At 42.7% G+C, this 21,849-nt stretch overlaps 3 protein-coding genes across 11 annotated transcripts in view; 1 reads left to right on the top strand and 2 right to left on the bottom strand.

Annotated features, from left to right (window-relative positions):
* The window catches only part of cry3a (cryptochrome circadian regulator 3a), an 18,210-nt gene extending 8,152 nt beyond the window's left edge, over window positions 1-10,058 (bottom strand). Inside the window, exons 1-4 of one of the 2 annotated variants that reach the window (XM_035644174.2) lie at window positions 9,912-10,058; window positions 5,206-5,369; window positions 425-533; window positions 76-218 (exon numbers count right to left, since the gene is read on the bottom strand). In XM_035644174.2, coding sequence (XP_035500067.1) covers window positions 76-218; window positions 425-533; window positions 5,206-5,363 — 410 coding nt within the window. In that variant the 5' untranslated portion in view covers window positions 5,364-5,369; window positions 9,912-10,058. Of the gene's footprint in view, window positions 1-75; window positions 219-424; window positions 534-5,205; window positions 5,370-8,474; window positions 8,657-9,911 lie in introns of those variants that run through there. The other variant, XM_035644173.2, reaches the window with a different exon arrangement.
* On the top strand, window positions 9,042-21,849 carry tmem81 (transmembrane protein 81). 7 transcript variants are annotated; one of them, XR_007030438.1, is made up of 7 exons: window positions 9,042-9,078; window positions 18,420-18,685; window positions 18,776-18,927; window positions 19,387-19,559; window positions 19,885-20,078; window positions 20,273-20,477; window positions 21,685-21,849. XR_007030438.1 is itself a non-coding variant. In XM_047330795.1 (6 exons), the coding sequence occupies exons 1-6, from the start codon at window positions 9,057-9,059 to the stop codon at window positions 20,354-20,356; spliced, it is 828 nt and encodes a 275-aa protein (XP_047186751.1). In that variant the 5' UTR covers window positions 9,042-9,056; the 3' UTR covers window positions 20,357-21,024. The 7 variants fall into 7 exon arrangements, 6 of the variants coding, with proteins under 6 accessions (XP_047186751.1, XP_047186750.1, XP_035500074.2 ...); XM_047330795.1 differs by lacking the exon at window positions 21,685-21,849 and having other exon boundaries at window positions 18,782-18,927; window positions 19,387-19,502; window positions 20,273-21,024; XM_047330794.1 differs by lacking the exon at window positions 21,685-21,849 and having other exon boundaries at window positions 18,782-18,927; window positions 20,273-21,024.
* Window positions 13,834-16,194, bottom strand: LOC118316397 (ras-related protein Rab-7L1). Of its 2 annotated transcripts, none has more exons than XM_035644184.2 (6): window positions 16,009-16,194; window positions 15,748-15,940; window positions 15,165-15,236; window positions 14,892-15,073; window positions 14,487-14,608; window positions 13,834-14,374 (listed from the first exon to the last, which is right to left on the bottom strand). In XM_035644184.2, exons 2-6 carry the CDS (start codon window positions 15,863-15,865, stop codon window positions 14,245-14,247), a joined length of 624 nt encoding a protein of 207 aa, XP_035500077.2. In that variant the 5' UTR covers window positions 15,866-15,940; window positions 16,009-16,194; the 3' UTR covers window positions 13,834-14,244. The 2 variants fall into 2 exon arrangements, with proteins under 2 accessions (XP_035500077.2, XP_035500076.2); XM_035644183.2 differs by having other exon boundaries at window positions 15,748-15,881.

Genomic DNA, 21,849 nt, shown 5'->3' with positions numbered 1-21,849 from the left:
GTAGCAATAACAAAAACGTACGTATAGCACACACATTTGTGTGTGTTTGTGTGTGGGCGTTTGTCTTTTCCTCACTTGTCCAGGTCGTAGAGGGTGTGTGATATCTTGACGTTGACCTCCACGCCGGCCTCCATGGCCAGCTTCTTGATGGCGGCGTCTCTCTCCTTACCAAAAGGCTCTGAATCGTACTCAAAGGTGAGCCGGGAGATCTTCCACTCCTGAGACAGACGCACAGAAAAGGGTTGTACATTTAAATTTTTCCCAGAGCTCAAAGACGACATGTTCAGATTACTTGTACAATGATACAAAACAGCAAATCCCAATGTTAAACAAGCGAAAACCAGAAACTCTTTGGTATTTTCTACTTAAAATGACTTTGCTTGAATTAGATCAGAGCTGTTGTTAGGTATCAGTGGATACTGACCTTAAAGAGCCGCGGGAACACGTTGGCTGGTTGGCCCCTGATGACAAAAAGGCGGGAGTTGAGCTTTCGCAGGCTGGCGTCCAGATCCTCCAAACACTGGAGGAGAAACCTGAAAAAAACACAAATCAAATGAAGACAAACAAAATCACAATCGACCTTCTGATTTTACTCTGGAGAAGTGAGGCAAACACTGAGTTTTCCCCCTCGAGTTTAGCAAAGTATACTGATTTATGTTTGATCTTTCTCTTTTTGGCACATCGTTAAAAAGTGTGTGTGCTTTGTGACGCATACAACCGCCCACGGAGTGCGGATCTCCCTCTGTCAGACACACACGTCTGAATACGTTTGAATGAATTGCCATTACAAAAATTTGGCTTATGGACACGCCAAGTACAGGATCTAATTCCTCCCCAAGATATAATGAATTCTGTACAACTCCACAAGGTCGAAGCCGCTCAGATCCTTTGGTCGACCTAATAGTCATTGTATAACATCTCTTAGTACATTTCCATTGAGTGCCACCAGAGGTCACACTGTTGAGCACCAGCACACGCTGTGCTTCAGTTTGTGTCCGACCCACAGTCCCGATCATTAGCGGGATCGTTCGACAAGAGGAGGGCTCGCTCACGGTGCAAAGCTCCTCGTGCAAAGCTCCTCGTGCTCTCAATCTGCACACAGGGCTCGACGGCACAATGAGGCACGTGCACAGTTATGAAGCCTGGGGAGGAGCTTCCATATACGAGTTGATCTTTTGGTCCATTCAAGGTCTGTCAGCAAATTAAGAATGGGAATTTGAAATCAGGCTTTTAAAAAACATACGCCTCGCAGCGGGCCAAACTCGTGGGAGGCACAACTCCTGTCAAATTAACAGAGGTGACATATTAAAGGGGTCATTTCCTGTGGCAGGACCAAGTGTGAACTGGTTTAAGACTTATGTGAAAAACCTTCTTTTGTTCAGAATGATCTCTATGGAGATAAAATATGCTTGAAGAATTCTGCTTGCTAGGACTGTAGATAATATCAGTCATTTTGTGCAGTGCCTTTGAAAACTCTGAGGATGTTCAGGGGTTTACATCCTGTAATTCCATAGTATCTATACATGGTTGCCTTTTTTTGTGTTAGCTTCAGCCCTGAACTGGTGATCATGCAAAACAATCTTCATGTGAAGAGGAAGTGTTAGTGAAAGTGTTTTTTCCTGAGATCTCAGCTCCTCTGTCCTCCTTCTATCTAACTGGACTAAAAAGAATTAAAATAACATCAGACATGTTCAACAAATCATTCTGGGTGATATGCTATGAGCTGTTACACGGTGTGTGTGTGTGCGTGAGGATGCACATGAGCTCACACTTGCAGCAGATAAGCAAGTGTGCCCACATGCACTCAAGCTCATCATTTTGTGTGCACGCGAGTGTCCATGTGTGTGTGTTTGTGCACGCCTCTTAGTGAGTGAGCATGTGTTCATGTGTATGCGTGTGCATTAGTGTGTGCTTCCACATTGAGGAATCCTGGTTGTGGCTCTGTGTTTGTGTCTGTGTTGCTGGGTTAGCCACTTCCTCCTGATGTTCCTGGCTACCTGCCTGTTTTTGTGTTTTTGTGTGTGTGTGTGTGTGTGTGTCTGTGTACTTATATAACTGAACTACATCTGTCTGAATAGACACTCTGCTTTGACCACACCACAACCCCTTAGTCTAGTGACCTCATTTCTGGTGACGCACACGCACACACACACACACACACACACACACACACACACACACACACACACACACACACACACTTACTCTTTTCCTTTCACTCTCACAGTTGGAGTAGACGGAGAATAATCACTGAACCGGGTGTGAATTTGAGGCAATAAAAACCCTTATTATTTCTGACGTCTATGTGTAAAACCATCGGAAGTCTACTTTGCTGTCGTTTTGCTTTTTCAAAGAAAGGTTTTGTCAGGAGCAAAAGGAAAAATCCCTCAAACAACTGTATACAGACATTTTGAATAGGTCCACCTGTTTATTTAACCATCTAATCATCTGTGAACTTAAGACTTAGCTTAATTTTTTCGGGATGCTATAGACTGGTGCTTAATTTATGATGAAAGGAGTCGGTCGGTGTTTGATAATGTTCAGTCGGAAATCAAATTGTTATTCACCAAAATCAAAAATAAGAACAATTCTTAGATTTGCCAGGAATGTGTGCAGTTCATGTAGTGACTGGTAGCCTAATCAAAGTTCACAAACTCAAAAGGAGATGAAAATCAGATATTTAAGGCTTTTGCCTCCATATGTGGGAAAGTGTTAGACTTAACCATGAATTCCAAAACAAACATAAAAGTTGTCATCTGAAGATAAAATTTACGTAAAAATTTCACTTTTAAAACCATTTTTTCTGAAGTCTTCAGCTCTCAAACCATGCAATGGTTGGTCAAAGCCAAACATCTTCTGCAACACTTAACATTTAGGTTTGTGCTGATGAACTGAAATACGGAGTAAAGTTCAACACGAAGGAAAACCTAATTTCTCAAAGAAACACTTCATTAAGCAAGAAAACAGTGTTGAGCCAATGTCAGACTCTCCTAAACTGAGCCTTGCTATTCTTGCTGCTGCTATACCAGAAAACCTGTTACGCCGCTTTTCAAAGAGGACAGCTTGCTAACCGGGGTCACTGTAGTAGACAAATCTGATGACACGGTAGCGCTGATCTTTAGCAGATAATAAATGTTTTCTTTTTTAAAACAGATGCTCCAAGGCATTCGTGTATCTTTGCCTGCACCTCCAATGTTTTCCGTGGTGTATCGGTTGGGTAACAGGCCACGCGAGAAAGCCTCCCCACAAGTAGGTCAGGCTCACATAACCACTCAGAAGTTGCATGGCACACTAACCTACATCGCTTGCACAGACGGTTCTCATATTTTCCATTGAATGGAAAAAACAATTGATGATATTTCACTTTTATTGGTCGTTGCTCCGCAGCCCCGGCTCTTTACCCAGCACTCCTACGTTTCGCCTTGGCGGGGACACAGAACTTCTGTGGATCTGGCACAGTGAGCGTTGAAGGAAAAGCAAATGATGTCAATTGAGACTTTTCGGAGAATGATTTTTCTTGACACGTTGCCATCCTATTTCTCGGGTTGTTAAAACTTAATGATTTATTCGACCCGCGGTCCAGTTTTTCGGTCCCGAGGGATGCTGTTTCAATAACCAGAGATGAAAATGGAAAGTGATACGCCTCTATTCACTTCTATAGGGCCTGGAGGTTTTACAGCAATGGAACATTGCGATAGTTACTGAGGCTATGTCCTAAAAGAAACACTGAAAAAAATGGGTTGTTGTATGCTGTAGTCGTGTGTTTGACAGCAGTGTGTATTTTTTGTACATCACAACCTTAGCCCTGACCGGTGAGCCACATTGTGAAATTTTATGCACCGTTAGAGGGGCAGCCGTGGCTCAGTCGTCTAACAATCAGAAAATTAGGTGATGCGACTCCTGTAACCTCCTGTAGGCTTCCATCCTGTTGTTGGTGACACCGACGACCCGTCGGCTCAGACAGAACCCATGTGAATGAAAGCTAACAGGCCATCAGGGAATACAGTCACGCAGTCTTCATTTTCACATAACGACCGGCGGACACAAACAAAGTGCATCTGCTTCACCGCTGTACTACAAATTAGGTTTCGCAATTAGTGCGTCTACTGAGGTGCGTTTCCTGCCCTGGATGCCGCCGCCACCGCCACAAGCATCATAACCACCACCGCTGCCGATCTGTTTACATTTTCAGTATCACAATCAGATGGATATGACTGGGTCACTGACTTCACTGTTGAATATTCCTGTGCGAGGTCTACAAATAGGATTAAAAGAGCAAAAAATGTATAAATAAAAAGGCCAGCGAGCAATGAACCAGTTCAAGAGATATTGATCCTGTGATCCCTTGGAGCAGATATAACAGTTTTATAAACTCAACAGTCACGTGAACCTACACACCTACACCTCGGCCAATCAAACACCCCCCACACTCCCCAGTCTGCAGCCACCCTCGGGAGCCTGCTCCGTTTAGAGAAGGCACACTCTAGCTCTAACCTCTTCATCCAGTCACTGAGCCCTACAGTAAGTCAACCTGCCGTCTGACCTCTTTAACGGGGATTACATGAGCAGAGACTAAAACAAACAAGCACCCCGCGCCTGTGCAATTGACCGAGCGAGAGCAACCAGGTCAAAGCTTTAAATCTGATTTAATTCATCTGTTAAATCCACTTAAAATTATCGTTTCTGTTTTCAAACAATCTTCTGTTGACAAAAGCAAAACCAATAGCCATGAAGAAGTTTTAACAAGGGAGGGAAAAAAAACATCCAGAATTTTGCCAAACAAAGAGCAAAAGTTTCCCTATATCAATTAAAATCTTAAAAACCTTAGATAAAACAAATGCGGCTTCAAAATGCGAGAAATGCTGACATCATGCTGTGTGTTGAAGAACTGCAGCTCTGTGCTTCTTATTTCAGTAAGTCTGCTGCTCCCCGTGACATTTGAGTCAATGAGAGGAAGTTTAAATCCACATCAACCCCTCGTCTAGGAGCATCTGTCGAGCAAATGACAGGTGTAACCAAAGAGAGTGTTTAAACGAAGGAAAAAACAACATTTGATGGAGCACAAAAGTGTTTTTCTTCTTGATTCATTTGACTTATCTAATAAATAATGTAATAAGACAAATTCAAGAGAAAAAAAAGCAAAGACTGTTTTTCAAAATCTTAAACATCCTAAACAAAAAAGAAAAAAACAACAGTTCTTCTTACCTCCACCTGTTGACTCCGACATTGGAGGAGCCTGCGAACCATGGGTCCAGGAAGTAAACGCAGCGCACCGTGTCCGCTCCCACGACTGCCTCCTTTAGCGCGGGGTTGTCGTGGAGACGGAGGCCCTTTCGGAACCAGTGGATGGAATTTCGGGCCATCTTGTTCTGAGAGGGGAAGGTGACGAGGTGGCGAGGTGTGAAAAAAAAAGAAGAGCAAGAAGGGTCACTGAGCGTGTCAAAGAAATCTGACACAATTGTTTTTGGAGCCAAGGAAGAACGATTTAAAGTTCGTAATGTTCACACAGTAATGTTAAAAAGCACAAACCAGGCCAGAAATCTGGGCATATTTATGGACTCAGACCTGAACAAATATACATTTCTGATCTTCTGCTTTGCTATGAACCATGATCCAGACCTCTCAGATCATCTGGGACAGGTCTGCTCTAAACATGGGGAGGCAGCGTTCAGTTTCTATACTCCACAGATCTGGAACAAACTCCAAGAAACTCTCAGTTCTTTTAAATCAAGACTTAAGACTTTTCTGTTTGACGCATGCCTTTCAGTAAATAAACTATTCATTTAACCACAGCGAGAAGAAAAAATAAATGTAATTATACGTATCGGATGACTGAGTGAGTAGGTGCTCCGAACTAACTTTTCCACTTGTAGCAATAGTGCTTCCGACTTAACTCACGTAACTTTGGCTTTTCGGTTTATGCATTTCACTTTCCAGGTTAAAATTTGTTTGTTTTTTTAATCTGATGGAATGAATTGACATGCAAGTGGTAAAATACAAGCGACCAGAAATGAACAGCAAATATACAGCATTTTAGCAGCACTTTATGTAGTTAAGCAGATTTCCAAGTCATTATCCATATCAATGACAAGGAGCAGGTGCAACCAGCATCATTATACTGTTCAAGTATCTCTACTGAAGCTGAGATTGTGTGACAACATCTGGGCAATCTTTAACTGCTGATGAAGACCACGGGATGATGCAGAAAGCTAGCTGCACCATTCCAGCAAATGGGAATATTCCATATTGCTTGTGCATCAATTAAAAAATGCATTTACTTCAAAATCAAGCGCAACATATTTCAAATCTTTTGATTCTCCAAATTGAATTTCAAAGAAAGTTTACTGGGTTTTGAATAGTTTGACTGCTTGAGTTCGCACTGATGAACCTACCACCAACACAGTGGGATTTCAAAGGGTTTTGAAATCAAATTTGACATATTTGTGAATTAATGCGAGTCAAATACATTCATTGGCTTTGAAACCTTTAAATAAAAAAATCTTTCACAGTGAAACTGCAACACACTTGAATCCCCTGTAACTGGCATCAGTCCAAGCAAAAACAAACATGTAGCAGCCTTTAAATTCATCCATTTTTGTCAATTTATCCTAAACTGATCCGATTCTTAACGGTGGTTAATGCCTGACATTAACCAGGTCTGTGTGTGGGTGTAGCATTAGTATTATCTTTTTCCATTACCCACACCCGCAAACATCCATCCCTACTGTAAACAGCAACGGGCAAAAGTGTTTATAAACTGCAGCACGTTGTGTGTGAACAAGCGTTCGTAGGCGTGTGCACAGAAGGAAACACGGCCCTTTTTCAGAAGTGACATCTTTGGTAGTCTCACGTCGCTCCACCTCTCCTCTCTACAGTGCTCAGGATGGAAAGCATTGGATTGAACTTAACTACTGATTAAATGCTGAGTTCTAAATGGTGGTTAGCTGGGGATACTGGCTATTATGGCGGCACCCCTCTCAATATATAATAACCCTCAAATCTGGGGGAGCTAGTCTGATGCAGCTGACAAAACTGTTAATAATATTGCTATTATAGATTTACAGATACATTACTTAAAGTTTATCAGTAAAGGAGCTGCTGCATGTTCGGCCAGTACAAATTACCAGGAAATGCTCAGTGGTATATTTGATTATTTTCTACATTTAAATGTTTTCTATAATCTCTTTAGATTTTATGCTCTGTTAGGTCTAGTCATTCTTCCACCGATAGATGGAGCCGTCCGTCCTTAAAGGAGGGAGGGTTGTGTAGTGGGAGCACTGGGGTGTCAGGTGTGACTGTGGGGCGATGGCAAATGGTTTAAATGTCTCATGGTCCCCCTCTGCATAATTTTACCCAGGGCCCCGGGGGGATCAGGACCCATTCTGAGTAGCTGCCCCACCACCTGTCTCCCCTGTCCCCAATAAGATGCCTAATCCTGACCCAGCGGGCTCACCTGACTCACAGCCGGAGTCTTCAACGCGACGAAACGACTAAAATATTTGTCTATTTCTGTGGCTGTGATATGTTAAACGGCCACTTGGAATGTACGACCGCGGCACCTGAGAAATTACTTCAGTTGGACCTAGTAGATTCTGTGCTGGTGCACGGAAATGAAAGAGGCGGGCGCATCTGTGACTTCAAAAAAGAAGAAGAAAGAATTGGCATCAGTGTTGAGGACAGTTACAACCCCAGGTTCCATCAGGAAAATCCTCCACACCGACAGAAGTTTCCATCAGTGAAAAATATCAGATGTGGGATGATAAAGGAGCAGGAAGTGGGTGAAGATGGAGGGTTTACATAAACCGACCGGAGGCTTTCGAGCGTTCCGCTGTAACGGCGACGGTGGGGAAAAAGTACCGTCAATTCACGGTCATTCATCAATAATGATGGGGGTTTTTTTGGGCCACAAATATGATCATTGAAAAATAACAGAATAAGGGAACATTTTAAAAGTGACCTCCAAGGAAATGTTCTGCTCTAAGCACCAAGTTACGCAGCTTCTCTCCACTGTAGACACAAGCACCCCCTATATTTTTATATATATAAAAATATACATATTCAAATTTTCAGATTTTAATATCAGGTAATGTTGACAATCAAAAAGACTAAATCAGTGTCAAGTCACAGTTATGGCTCCTGTGACATGTCCAAAATGGAAAATGAGGTCACACCGTCCATTCTGAATGGGAGCTGTCAAATTGTACAGGACCCCTCAAACAGAATTCATATTCAACGAACGAACCCCCCCCCCCCAATCAGCTGCTGCACATGTCAGGGTGGAATAGGGGGGTTCTCTACAAAAACAGTAGCTGTCTTGAAGTACCAGCCTCGGGAAACCACATCTCCATGGACACAGAACGGGGTCACCGGAGCGACGCTTATGCAAGTGGTGGCGCTGTTTTGTGAGCGTCCAGCCGGTTTGCCGGTGAAACGAACCCCCCCCCCCGAAAGCTGACAATAAACACACGTCTTACCTCGTGCTGGCTGCCGGGGGCTGATATTTATGTCAAGCCGAGAGATAGAAGCATTCCTCCGCTCGGTTCTTGTGTACAGGGAAGTGGCCGCTCGTATCCCTCTATCCGTTTTCAGCCGCTGCGCTACGATGTTTCATAAGATTTTGACTCACTGCGCATGCTCACACGGCGCGTTCACGGCTCTGCGGAAAAATAAAAAATGTAATATAGAACGACTGACGACCCACTTTTTTAGTGCGCAAATTAGCATTGTCGTGTTCTTTCACGCAAACATTTGAGCTATAACGTTAATGACAGAATCAGGGCATTAAACAGACGCTTGCTTGGTTATATTTTCTCCATCTTCTAAAATGTTCTACTTTCCCACGGTCAGAGAACGCATCATTATTCTACGGTCGAACGTGACGGGTGACGTGTTTCCAATCCGGCGTCGCCATTGGTCGGCTCGCCGTCACGTTTGCGATGCCGGGTCACGTTTAACAGGCATGGAAATGCGGAAGTCCATTAACACGGGAGCAAGTGTCAGTAATCGCAGCCGCGGAAAGATAGAGTTTTTGAAGCAAAGCTCCCGCTCCTCGAAGAATGGCGCTGTTCCACTCTCCTGGTAAATATATAAAATAGAGATTTGATTATGGACGTAATAACTGTATTTCGTCACAGTCACGCATAAACATATTTCATTTGTCAAATGAAAAGGCAACGACCTGTGAAGAAGTTGTTGATAAAAAGAGAGTTCATCTAAAAATGAAATTGCAAATGAACAATATAACTCTGACTAATAATTTAGCAGTAGCCCCTTAACCATGTCGTTGTTTACTTTTCCAACTTGACTATAACTTAAAATAATATTCCAAGATAACCTCCTCTATGTGATTACAAAATAAAGTACATTACAAACTATTTGTTCCCACCATGACCATTTAATGTCATTATTATACTGCAGTGGTTTAAAGTAACAAGGCCTACTTTAAAAAAAAGAAAAAAAGGCCAAATCTGTCAACTGTTTTAGAATTCCTTTCAAATCTATTATTAATAGTTTTTCTTTTCTTATTGAATGTAATCTAATTTACCACATGAGTATTCAGACCATTATTTAAGCATATTGGGTTAATACTTACCAGGAAAGCAATTACAGCTTTTTTGGTTAGGTATTCAATCAGATAACACAAATAACTTTCATTTAATGATTTGTTGCAAAAAAATGTGTCTTTGTTGTCTTTTTCCCCTAAATTCTTAGTTAGTATACCTACATTGTAAAGTTGTAAAATTACCGATTGCCAGTTGCATTGGCAATACTATCGTATCTTATGTATCGTATTGGCAAAGCAATTTGCAATATAGAGATTCAAAAAGTAAATTCCTTTGCATTTTTGATTCAATTCAAAAAGTATAAGCCTTAGCTGTCATCATTTACAATAAAAGGTATTTAGCTCTTACCTTCCCTGTCAGCAGATGGTCAAGGATTTTACTCGAACAATTCCAAAGGTGGGTCAAATGAATTATGTGTAATAAGTCCCCTTGCTCAGTGCTTGAGACGTCAAAATGTACGGTGGCTTCATTCAATGCATTTTAAGGTTGGCCGGTGATGCGTTTGCTTACGTTTGCTTACGTTACTCCGGGGGGGTCAGAGATGTGGAACAGAAACCTTGAGGGACTGCCAAAGGCGCTGGTGCTGATGTCTTGTCTCAAGGCCTTGTGAAGTTTTGATGTTACTGCCAAATCAGCAAATTCTTTTGTCAGCCTGTGACGGTTACAAGGTTCAATGTGTTATTATTTTATGATGGAGTGCTGTCATTGACGTCTGTGGGGAACATTTTTCTTTCGCTGAAGTAAAAGTTTGATTCGCTCAGGAATACCAGAAAAGTCTTATTGCCTAGTGACATTCAGAATGCCCTCTGACCGCCTTATAGGATCAGGATAGAAATGACTGCATGTGTACCTGGACAGAACAATGGTCATAGCAGAGCAAGTGGACCCCAGTGCCTCGTTTACACCTTTTTAAACCATGTATAACTCTCACGGACTAAGGCTAGTGCAATGAAAAGTAACACAAATATGACCATATTGTACATGCTACAATGGATTTGTTTCAACAATCACGAGGCACAATGCACAGCAGAGTACAGTAGAGATGCAATATACAATTCAGTAAGTCCAACAAGGTTACAATGATCACAAATAGTATATTTTTGTGTGTGTTAATGCAGACTCACACTTGAAAACTGTTAAAGCCACGGTCCACAAATAATAATGTACAGATGTAAAAAAGACAAAAATACAAAACTTTATTGATCCCGTTTTATGTTTTGTTTAAACTTGGATCAAATTGTACCTTTAAATGTGATCCAGAGAGTGTGAAATTTAAATTCACAAAGTGAATCAGCTTTCCCCGACCACATTATGCAAAATGAAGTATAGGTGGGCCGGCTGAGCGAGGCCAATGCCACTCTACTGACGCTGTCCATCCTACACTCGAGAATCTGACTCGGTGTCAGTCGTGTCGGATCAAAGAAACAAGGAAAATTCAAGTGGTCACAAACGTACATTACCTTCATTACAATGAAAATAGTAATGAAGTGATTTAAATAATAATGCAAGGTTGATAATTAGTATTGGAGACTAGAGGAGATAAAGACACAATGTGCTCAGGAGTACCACGTGTTTTCCGGTAGATGAGAGCACTGGTCATTATCATGACACAGGCGGAACAGTTTTATGTCTCTGGAAAAAAACAGCTTCGATACGAAGCCCCCCCAGTCTGCCTGCCAACATGTGCTGGTGGGAGGCCTCCTACGCCGCTGCCTCTGAACGTCATGGTTGGAACGCACTGAGGTCGGGAATAGAGATGTGCTGATGATGCTAGACCGAATTGTCATCGGCCATTCTGTTGACCGTCACAAACAAGACATCGAATGTCATTCAGTAAAACATAAAACCCATACAAATGTCTTTCTTTCTAACTTTTTAGTTAGAAGTTTTTAGTTCATTCTGTGATGGAAGACAGTCTGTCTTTTCCTTGTTGGTATCTTGAGATAGTTCAGTAACTTACAAATGGCACAGTTTTTTTTAACCTTTGTTCATTTTTTCGAGAAGTTTCACTGTTCAGAGACGCTTCCCATTAAAACCAACATGAGCGCTAGTTTCCACCGCCAAGGAGGTTATGTTTTCAACCCTGTCCGTTAGTTGGTTTTTTTTGGTTGGTTGGTTTGATTGACTTTTTCAACAGGATTAAGCAAAATATCAACACATTTCCACAAAACTTGGTAGAACGACGAGACACGGGCCAAGAAAGAAACCATTAAATTTATGCATGGATCACTTTATCCAACATTCTGAGAAGGCTTTTCCTCACACTGGCATATTACGGGGAATGATATCTATGAGTGTGTGCAGCTCATAGGTATCAGCCCTCAGTTCAGTCTGTGAAACAGCACTCAAGTAATGGAAATGGGACATGTTAGAATTTCGTGGGTGTTCTTTTTAAGATAAGATCACGAGAGAAGGTTCCAGTACTGAAAAGTTCCAGAACGTTCTGTCCACAACCACTCGTGTGTTTTTTCAGATAATGAGTCCCGCCGAAGGACCCTTGTATCACTGCCACACTCTGAGCTGTGAAACGACATGACCTGGCGAGTGAGGCACAGTCACATACTTATTGTGTGGTGACATCCTGGCAGATGGTCACATTGACAGAAAAAGACCGTCCATCCACCATCCGGCCATTTTGTTGTGAGGGTTTATCAGAACGGTGGTGCGTGTGGATGACTGAGTCACAGCCGAGAGAGTGCCTGCCTTCCTCCAACTCACTGATCAAAAATAGAAATGTACATACTGTACACAGAAACAGAAAAACCCACACGGATGTGCAAACACGCACACTACGCAACTCAGAATCTGAATCAAACAAACCTTTATAGGAAATTGCTTTGTTACAACTGCTCAACATGCAGCTAGGAAAGAGCAAGTAAATCAGTAAAATAGCTGCTTTTTGCTGTCACATTCATACACTACCGAACAGCTGTCAGAGGGAATTTTTAAGTGTCTTGCCACTTAAAAATTGAACTTCTGACCTTCCGTTTAGTGGATGACCTCTCTACCTCCTGTGCACAACTCAACTGGCCGGGGACGCTATCCAGAAAAGAATGGGTTTGAGGGAAAAGTTTTTGGAGAAGCTCTCTAATATACCGTATCACTTTAACATGCCACGTAACGACAAATCACTCCGCCACGAGTAGTTCTGAGCACGATGCCCCATGTTAGGCCACAGTTTAAGGTTTGTGTGAACATGAAACTCTCCCAGCTGAATCTGGCTTTTTCCATTCAGCAGTTTAAAATGTCTCCACTTGATGTTCCTGGGCACACTTTTGATAGAATAAACAGCCAAGGCATTATTGTAGCAGGCCATCTGTACTTGAAACTGACATGAGATAACCTTATGGCATTATATAGATGTACCTGTGAGGTACACACAATATATTTTTTTGTTTATTATCATTTTTTACCATGTGCAAACATTCCGTTTTCTGTTTTTGCAATCCGCCCAACGCTTTGACAGAATGTGTGTGAGCTTCTGATCTCTTCAAGGCACAAATACACCCGTCGTCTTCAGCACGGGGGACGCCATGTGTCTGATGGACTGGAGGTGTCATGGCGGCTGTACTCACGCTCAGCACCTCGTTTTACACCCAGAGGCTTTCCCTTAAATAACCACACTCACACCGTCCCTCCGCTCCTTCTGCTTCCCCTGATTGCTTCTCACTCCCCCTCGTCCTCTGGGACTCTAAACGATAACAGACAGTTCGTTGGAGCTTCAGTCGCGGATGTCTTCAACACTTTTTGTCTACACTTCCGAGAGATCACCTGTCAGTCAGACGGTGTGAGTGAGAGGTTTACTCTCACTGGACTTTGCAATTATGCAGGTTCAACTTGTGCATCTCTTTATCCCGGGTGGCGGTCACAACCCATTCTTCATCTGTTCATTCTGAACTCTGAAGAAATACAGACTAAAATTACATTTACTCAGAACTTGAAGAGCATAAACATTTGAATACGTTTGTGCATATTTGCCCATCTGTCAAGTGTAACAACGTGTGGGGCGACTGATTTGCAGATACGGTTGTGGGAGATGGAGACCTACACGTGGAGCCCCCACATCTCACTCATGCATCGGAACAAATACTGTGGTCCAAAGCTGAGATGATTGGTTATCTAATCAATTAAATAAATAACAGAAAATTAATCAGCACCTTTTGATAAAACTGATTAATCAGTTCACTCATTTACTGTATCAAGAAAATATGTCATGGGTAAACCCCTCCAAGAATATTTGTGAGTTTTGGTAAGAAACGTGAAGATGGCAATGTGTGCAATTTTTTAATTTAACAATAATTTGAAAAAATCAAAATATTTAGTTGCAGTTATAGGGTCCCAAAGACAGGGTGTGCACTGGAACAGAAAAACTAAAAATATAAAATTACATTACGTTCATTTTGCTGAGGCTTTTGTCCAAAGTGACTTACAATAAGTGCATTCAACCATGAAGATGTTACTCTAAAAAGTGCAAGAATCGTGCAACTACATAAATATTTATCAAATTGGCAAAACCGCTTCAAGTGCTCCATTTGAGATGGTTTTCCTCCTCTACTGCTGACAGCCTCACTGTGTACATGAGGGTCAAGTGCCTTGCTCGGTGGCAACTCAAACAACTCGAGGATGTGAACTAGTGGTGCAGGTGTTCGCTTGACTCGCTTGGTAAGAAGAGAGCAGCGTTTCACCAACAGCCCGCTCCTCTGCCGCTGTCGCCGAGCTCAGAGTGCAGCCGAGGATCAACATTGTGCCGAGGTCCAGCGGGGAGCGACTCCAGACTCGACTGGACTGACAGGATCTCCTGCACCAGCCTCCTGAAACACACAGCACATCAGTTTTCAGTTTATTAGGGAACCTAAGCCACTTGAGCAAGTGTGGCACAAGGAGTGAGTCATACCGCATCATCTGCACTCGTCGTGTTTTTACCTCATAGCCTCTCCGACGTTCTCGTTTTCTTTGACCGAGGTCTCCATCCACGTGACGAAGCCATTGGCTTTGCTGAGCCTGTCGATGCTGTTCGCCGACACAACCCGCTGGGCAAGGTCACACTGCAGAGAGACGGGCCGGCACAGGGCCCGGACAGATCATGTGAGGGGCTGATGTTGGTTTGTTCTCCTCCACTTAGAGAGTCTCCATCTGATATGATGGGTACATAGCTTACATCCCTGTCTTTCTTTATTCATCTATCTCCTTGTCCATTTTCCGTACTTGAATTTAAAGGTAAAAAATATCAGCCTTTCGCTGAAAACTTCTCAAAATACCCTCATTTATTAGTGCTGAGCCAGATGGATTTCACAATCTATCTTTCATGAGTTAAACGCCCCGGATCACCTTGTTGGCCAGTAAAATGCAGGGGATTGACTCTCCGTTGGGAAGCGTGGCCTTGTTGTCCAGGTCCTGTTTCCAATGGCGACAGCTGAGGAAACTGGAGGAGCTGGTGACGTCAAACATCACCACACAGCCCATCGCGCCTTTATAATAGATTCTGGTCATGGATATGAAACGCTCCTGGCCTGAAGGCAGGACACAGAGTTCACTGTGTAATCCATTCATCCATTCATCCATCCATTCATCCATCCATCCGCTGTAAAATGTTTTCTATACCTGCGACATCCCACAGTTGCAGTCTGACTTTTTCATCCTCCGACCAGTGCAGCACCTTCACAGAGAATTCCACTGGAGACACAAGGAGAAGAGATCTCGGCAACAGAGAGGGAGAAGTGAGAGAAATAAAACAGAAGTGAAGACAGAAATCTATTTCCATACAGAGTGCTCAGAGTTGTGTGCCACTAAACAAAGTAGGAAAAGTATTGAGAGTTGGTTTTTCTTCTTTTTCATGGGCTTCGTTGGCAATAAAATAATAATCAAATAACACCGGCCTTGACCTGTAAGTATCGTCAGATGTTTCATAAGGAGTACAAATATTGCATGTACTGTGAAGCATTGCTTCAGTCCATTTTTCTACGTTGTTTGTCCAAACCATCATGCCAATACAGATTAACAAAGCAGGAAGAATGCAGTAGATAAATCATTCATAAGTATTTTGGTCAAGATATCAAAAGTTCTGGCAGAATTTTTATGAGCTCAATTCTCTGAAGATAGTTCTGAACTTGGAACGGTTACAACACACATTCACAAGTTCCGGATCCTGTGCGGTCACATTTTTTTCCTAAAGGAAGCTGCTTACCTCCCACCGTCATCTTGTACGACTTGTTGAACTGTCCATTGACGTAGCGATGCACAAAGGACGACTTCCCAACATTTCCATCACCGACGACCAGTATTTTCAGCAGGTGCTCGGTCATCGCTCTCCTCCGGAAGCTAGCAACATGTGAGAGGGTTTTCAGCGGGGGCAGGTGCCGGCCGCTCAAAGTTCAAACCTGACGTCAGGGAAATGTGGTTTATGAAGCCCCACAGGGAAAAAAACAGATGCTCGACCGCAACTCACCTGGATTTAGCCTTTCATTGCTTTTTTTTTTTCTCTTTTACCCTGAACAGTTAAGCTGCCTTCAGGCTTAGAGTACTGTAGTAAATGTTAGCCACCATCCCCTTCACCGTGCCAAATCTACGTTTGAAATATTTTCCTTGCCAAACTAGTTTCAGTCAGTTTTGCCTTCTGGAAGTAAGTGACCCAGATTATACGTGGATCATTGACATCAGCCACGCCCTCCATGCCACAGGAAACTGTGTGTGAGTCTGTGCAGATGATTTAACCTTTGTCTCTCTCAACCATGAACCTCTTGCCTTTTCATTGTTTAGAAATTAATCATCTGAAAAAGGGGGAAATATACAATATACAAAATACAACATATTTATTTTCTGTTGAGTAAAACAGTTGCTGCAACTTTGGGGGAACATCTCATGGTCCAGCAACTGTCTTCATTTGACTTGAACCCTCTGAACTCCAAGCCATTTTTGGTTCGCCGCATCACCTCGTGTAATAATGCTTGTCAAACATCAAACCTGTAATGTACAGTCAAGTTATATACATCTTCTTTCCTTTTTCAGGACAACCTTAAGTTATCAGAATATGTATGCTTCATTGATATCACATGGATGTATAAATAGTTATATGACCGTGAAGACAAAAAACAAAACAAAATGGAAATTGAATCTCACAGACATTCATTATAATGACACACCAAACAACAATGATGAAGATTTTTCGCTCTTGAAATCTGTTCCTTGAAGCCGCGGCTATAAGGGGAAAACAATTCAAAACATTCTTACTAATGCAAATCAAAAGTTACGTACATTTTTCTACTAATAAGTCCTTTGAATTTTCAACACAAAGAGTCACTTCCCGTCTGCAGTGACACAGAGGAGTGTCAGTGGTAGCAGTAGGAGTAAACAGGAGGAGTGAGAGGTCGTATTTCACTGTAAAATCTTTGTTGTTTTCGACCAGTCGACAACACAGCGTGTGATTGGTACAAGTCTGTAACAAAGCCTCTGATTGGCCAAAGGGACTCTAAAATGGACGGCTAGTAGTCCGCTTACAACAACAGGAGCATTTTACGTCTTGAAAAACGGGATAAAAATGATCATGAAAGTCATTCAATGTTGGATTTATCATCGTGGACATGTTTGTACAAAGTCTCCGACAGGACTCTGAAGTTCAAGGCCGCACTACAAATCTTCTGAAGGGGACACGATCGCACGGAAGCCTGCAGCGGCGCAAGTGTTAGCTTCCCGTCAAAACAAACCGTAAGTTGCTGGCATAAACTGATCAAATGTTATGAGGACTTTTATAACAGGACGCATTTTCTGTCGCATACTACAGGTTCGGGCTCAGAGGGTTAAATGTATTGAAATATTATAATAATGAAATTCTTATAATTAATAATTGTACAGCCCTTTTTTTAGATGTGTCATTAGCCCATATACTGATATTTATTTTTTATCATTAAGATGTATATGTATGTATTGCTCACAAATGACTTGACGCTCAATAATTATAATATCTAGGAATAATACATTTTATTTATGGGTGCCTTTCAGGATACTCAAGGTACTTACAAGATAAAAATAGATGCACAATAGTAAAAACAGACCAGACATAAATACAGAGCAATAAACAACAACAACAGACTAATAGCACAGTTAAACACTAAAACATTTCTAAAAAAGTTACATAGAATTGACTGATTTATTTCTAAATTGACATTGGAATACATGGACCCATCACTTTACATTGCAGTACTGTGTGTAGTGGTTTCTCGACGTGTTTGTCTGACACCTAGTGGTCGTGTTACAAACTGCAACATCGGTCGCAGGCAACAAGTTGCTTTGCTGGTTTGCTCAACATGCAAAGTGCCCAGGAACACGAACCTGTTCAGTATCCACAAGTTTAGAGTTACACATTATGCGGTCACTGAAAAACTGAGCTTGCACAGCAGACCTCCTTGTCCCTACAAGTTAATTGTTTTTGGAAAATAAAATCCTCATTAGGATTTTTGGAGTTTGTGTATGCTAATTGTCATTTAATAAAATTTTGCCTAACTTTAAATATACAGAGGGTGGATCCAATAACCAGGCCATGTTGTGATGAAGAGTTACTTTAGTTGTCTGTCTGTAATTTTATCAGTAATTGTGAACGTCTTTCCGGGTGGTGGTCTCGGCCCGGTTTTGTATTTTCAAATGTGATCAAGTAACTCAGTGTCTCACCTCTGCGCGTGTCTGCTATAATTCAAAAGATGGGATTCTGAGAGGATTCACTACCTGTTAAATGCGATGGATCACAGGTCACAGGAGTGTGTGTGTGTGTGTGTGTGTGTGTGTGTGTGCCTTTGATCCTTTGATCGTTGCATCGACGGGGATTTTGTTTAATAAAAAAAATAAACACTTTCCTCTTTTCTGCAGATCTACCATCAAGCTTTAAAATGCAACGTGCATCTGTAGGCCTTCGCCTACCTCTCCTTCTCCTCTTCCTCTTCCTCCTTCTCCCCTTCCAACCTCTGGGCTCGGCTGAGCTGGACGGGGCGGACGAGGTGGCAGTGGAGGTCGTGGTCGACAGCTCCCCCTGCAGCACCACCTGTGGCCTGGGGATCAAAACTCAAACGCTGTGTCTGATGAATGACGGCAAGACGGCCATGGAAGAAGACGCGGGGCGCAGAGTCGGGACAGAGGTACCACACAGGGACATTTTAAAAACATGTTAAACTAAATGTTTGGGATGGAAAAAAAAGCACACGTGGTTAACAACAATAATGTGGAAGTCCAAGGTGTCGGAGGTGTGTCGCGTGCGCAAGGTGAAGTGTCAGGAGTCGTGGCAGTGTGGCCTCCGGACGATGACCGTGACCGCGGGACAGAGGGTGGAGATCGACTGCCTGGGAGAAGTCCTGCAGGCGATGGGGAGGTTCTCCTGGAGGTAAGAGAGGAGGAGAGGAGATGATACGGGCAACAGGAGTGATTCACCTTCTTCTGATCAGAAGCGATGAGGGGAGGAAAACATGTTTGGTATTCATGAGTCTCATCCTGCCGCACTAGATGACCATTTCAGAATAGGGTTAAATGTTTTGTCATGATGTTTGTTGCCGAGCTGAGCTCAGGGATGAATCAACTCACTCGCAATGAATGAGGACACACACACACACACAAACAAACAAACAAACAAACACACACACACACACACACACACACACACACACACACACACACTGGACAGTGTTGCTGCAATTGTGTGAAAAAGTCACATACTGTTGTGTAAAGTTGGCAAGAAAATGAAATGCCTCAGAGATAGTGTTAGATACTGATAAATGATCTCAATTTGGAGAACAACATTTTGACTGCAAAATGCCCCCCCCCCCCCCTTTTGTCACGACAACAGGGTGTTGTGGCGTTACGCCCGAGGAATCATCACCTCGGACAGCTCCCTGTTTGCCCGCTGGCAAGCTCCTCAGCTGGACCATGTGATTCTGGACCCGGTCCGCGAGGAGGACGCAGGTGAACACACCTGTGCAAGTGCACAAACAGAACCACGATTGTCCCCAGCACACCAACGTGGGTAGACTCGGTTACTGGGGGCAGGCTTGGGGCAGGGGGCGGTGACAGAACAGGCGACCGAACGTCCAAACAGCTAATCGTTCTCCTATGATATGGATGTAAGAGGAAAAGTTGGTGTCCATAAAATGAACATTTCAAGTCACCCGATGCTTCTCTTGAATTCCACAGCTGCGTCAACTAAGTAGCGAAACTAGGTTTTATAAAAACAAAAAAAATGTTGGGGTGCAGATGAGATAAGATAAGAATTGCACATACAGTATAAGTTGGTCAACATTGCACGGACAAAAAAATGAGCATTGCTCATTGCTCGTGTCATTTTCAGGTACTTACCTCTGTGACGTGCAGGATGCCGGCTTCCGCAGGGTGAAGAGGGTATACTGGGGGATCCGGGTTTTACCCGCCGGCATTCTCAACCTGGACTACGAAAGCGCTGTGGCCCAGTGGGAGACGGCTGGAGACCAGCAGAACCGCACCGCGTCGGACCAGCATGACCTCAAGATGATCCTCCTTTACACAGTACGGGAAAAATACATTTTTTTCAGAAGCGTACAGAAATATTATCATTGTGTTGCAAGCTGATTGCACTAAATGCCCTTTGATTGGTGCATGCCAGGATATTGATCATACTCCTGTGTGTGTGTGTGTGTGTGTGTGTGTGTGTGTGTGTGTGTGTGCGTGCGTGCGTGCGTTTGTTGTGTGTGAACACGCAGGTGCTGATCCCGCTGGGCCTCGCCGGTGCTGCGGCTGCACTGATATACTGGGCCTCTGCTTGGCACTGGGGAGGAGACGGCTGAGTTCCTTTGACAAGTGGAGCTGCTTCTACAGTCGCAATTTAATTCCTGCACCACATGGATGATATCGCCAGAAGGATCTCACTCCCAAAAAAGAAAAGAAATGAAAGACGAATGAACGACGGTAGCAAACACGTTTGTTTTTTCTTGGATTTTTAATCAAAAAGAGAGTTAAATCTTTATTAATAGATATTCATGACCTGAATGAGATTGCCGAGAGGAGACCCACACGCCGTCCCGGGGAGAGGTGTTATATAAAGCCATGTAAAACCAAATAATAAAACGGGGAGCCTGACAGGGCGTGATAGTGTCAGTAAATCCATCAGTCGAGGGCTTGTGTACATCTGTGCCAGCAGAGGGCAGTGTTGCTTCACACAAAAGGTTATGAAGAACAGTGTGTGTTGGGTTAAATTCTAGTGAGAAATACATGATGGGACTCAGCTGCCACAGTGGAACCGACCCGATTAAGAGCGAGACAAGAGAAACTGAGCATCTCAGAAACAAGATGACGCTCAAGTGTCTCAGAATGTTGATGCTCGTTACGGAAAAACAGAAAATGAAGCGGCCGGATGGATGAATGAAACATCAGTCACCGGACCACATTAGTTACAGCTTCTTTTTTTCGTTTCCAGCTTGGTGATTCATTAATAAAAGCTTTGCTTAAAAAGACAGAGCGAGTCAGATGTCTATAGTGCCTATAGTGAATAAGCCACTGAAGTCTGGAGTTAGAAATTTTAATAACTCATCAATAATGGATTTTAATGCTTTAGATATTTTTGCAAGGTTTCTCCAGAGGGTAAAATGGTCCATTGGACTGTTGACTGCACAAATCAAGCCTTATTTATTATGTAAATAATCAAATTTTGTACGAGTCTGTACAAAAATCAGTACATCAGTTCATATATATTTTTGCCAGTTCTGAGTTTATTCTTTCAGGCCTATAATCCAGGGGATCATTTGTAATAGTGTTTTCATTGAATAACTTTAAGGAGAACCAGGGGTGTTTTGCCGCTCCATGTGAACTTTAACGCACATTTTCAGTCAGTATTCCAATTTATCGAGAAAGCTGAAAATCTTACTGTTTATCTCCATCATAAACATAATCTTGTTTTGCAGAAGCTGTGCATGTGTGGCATTGATGTCTCCATAATTGATTACCTTTGTAATTCAAAAAAACCTGAATGTGTATATCAAATACAGTAGAGTATAAAACAGCCCCAGAGTAAATAAAGATGCTAAAATGAGCTCCGCCTTCGACAAGCTACAAAATAATACACTTGAAAGCATCAGTAATATATTTCCGTAAAATACTTTTTTTTTCCTGGAGGCAGGAGCTCTGCATCTTGATCGTCATGATTCCATGAACAGATGACGACATCAGCGGAGTGGAGGCAGACACTCAGGGCGGATGACGACAGAGTGAAACGTCTTCGCTTCCGTGTGATGAGCGCGTCCATTTGTGTGATTTTCGAGAGGAGCTGAGGCAAAAGAGGGGA

Source organism: Scophthalmus maximus, chromosome 3 (genome assembly GCF_022379125.1).
Source record: "Scophthalmus maximus strain ysfricsl-2021 chromosome 3, ASM2237912v1, whole genome shotgun sequence".
Lineage (NCBI taxonomy): Eukaryota > Metazoa > Chordata > Actinopteri > Pleuronectiformes > Scophthalmidae > Scophthalmus > Scophthalmus maximus.
The sequence above is the reverse complement of the archived record's forward strand: the minus strand, read 5'-3'. Positions and strand labels throughout refer to the sequence as shown.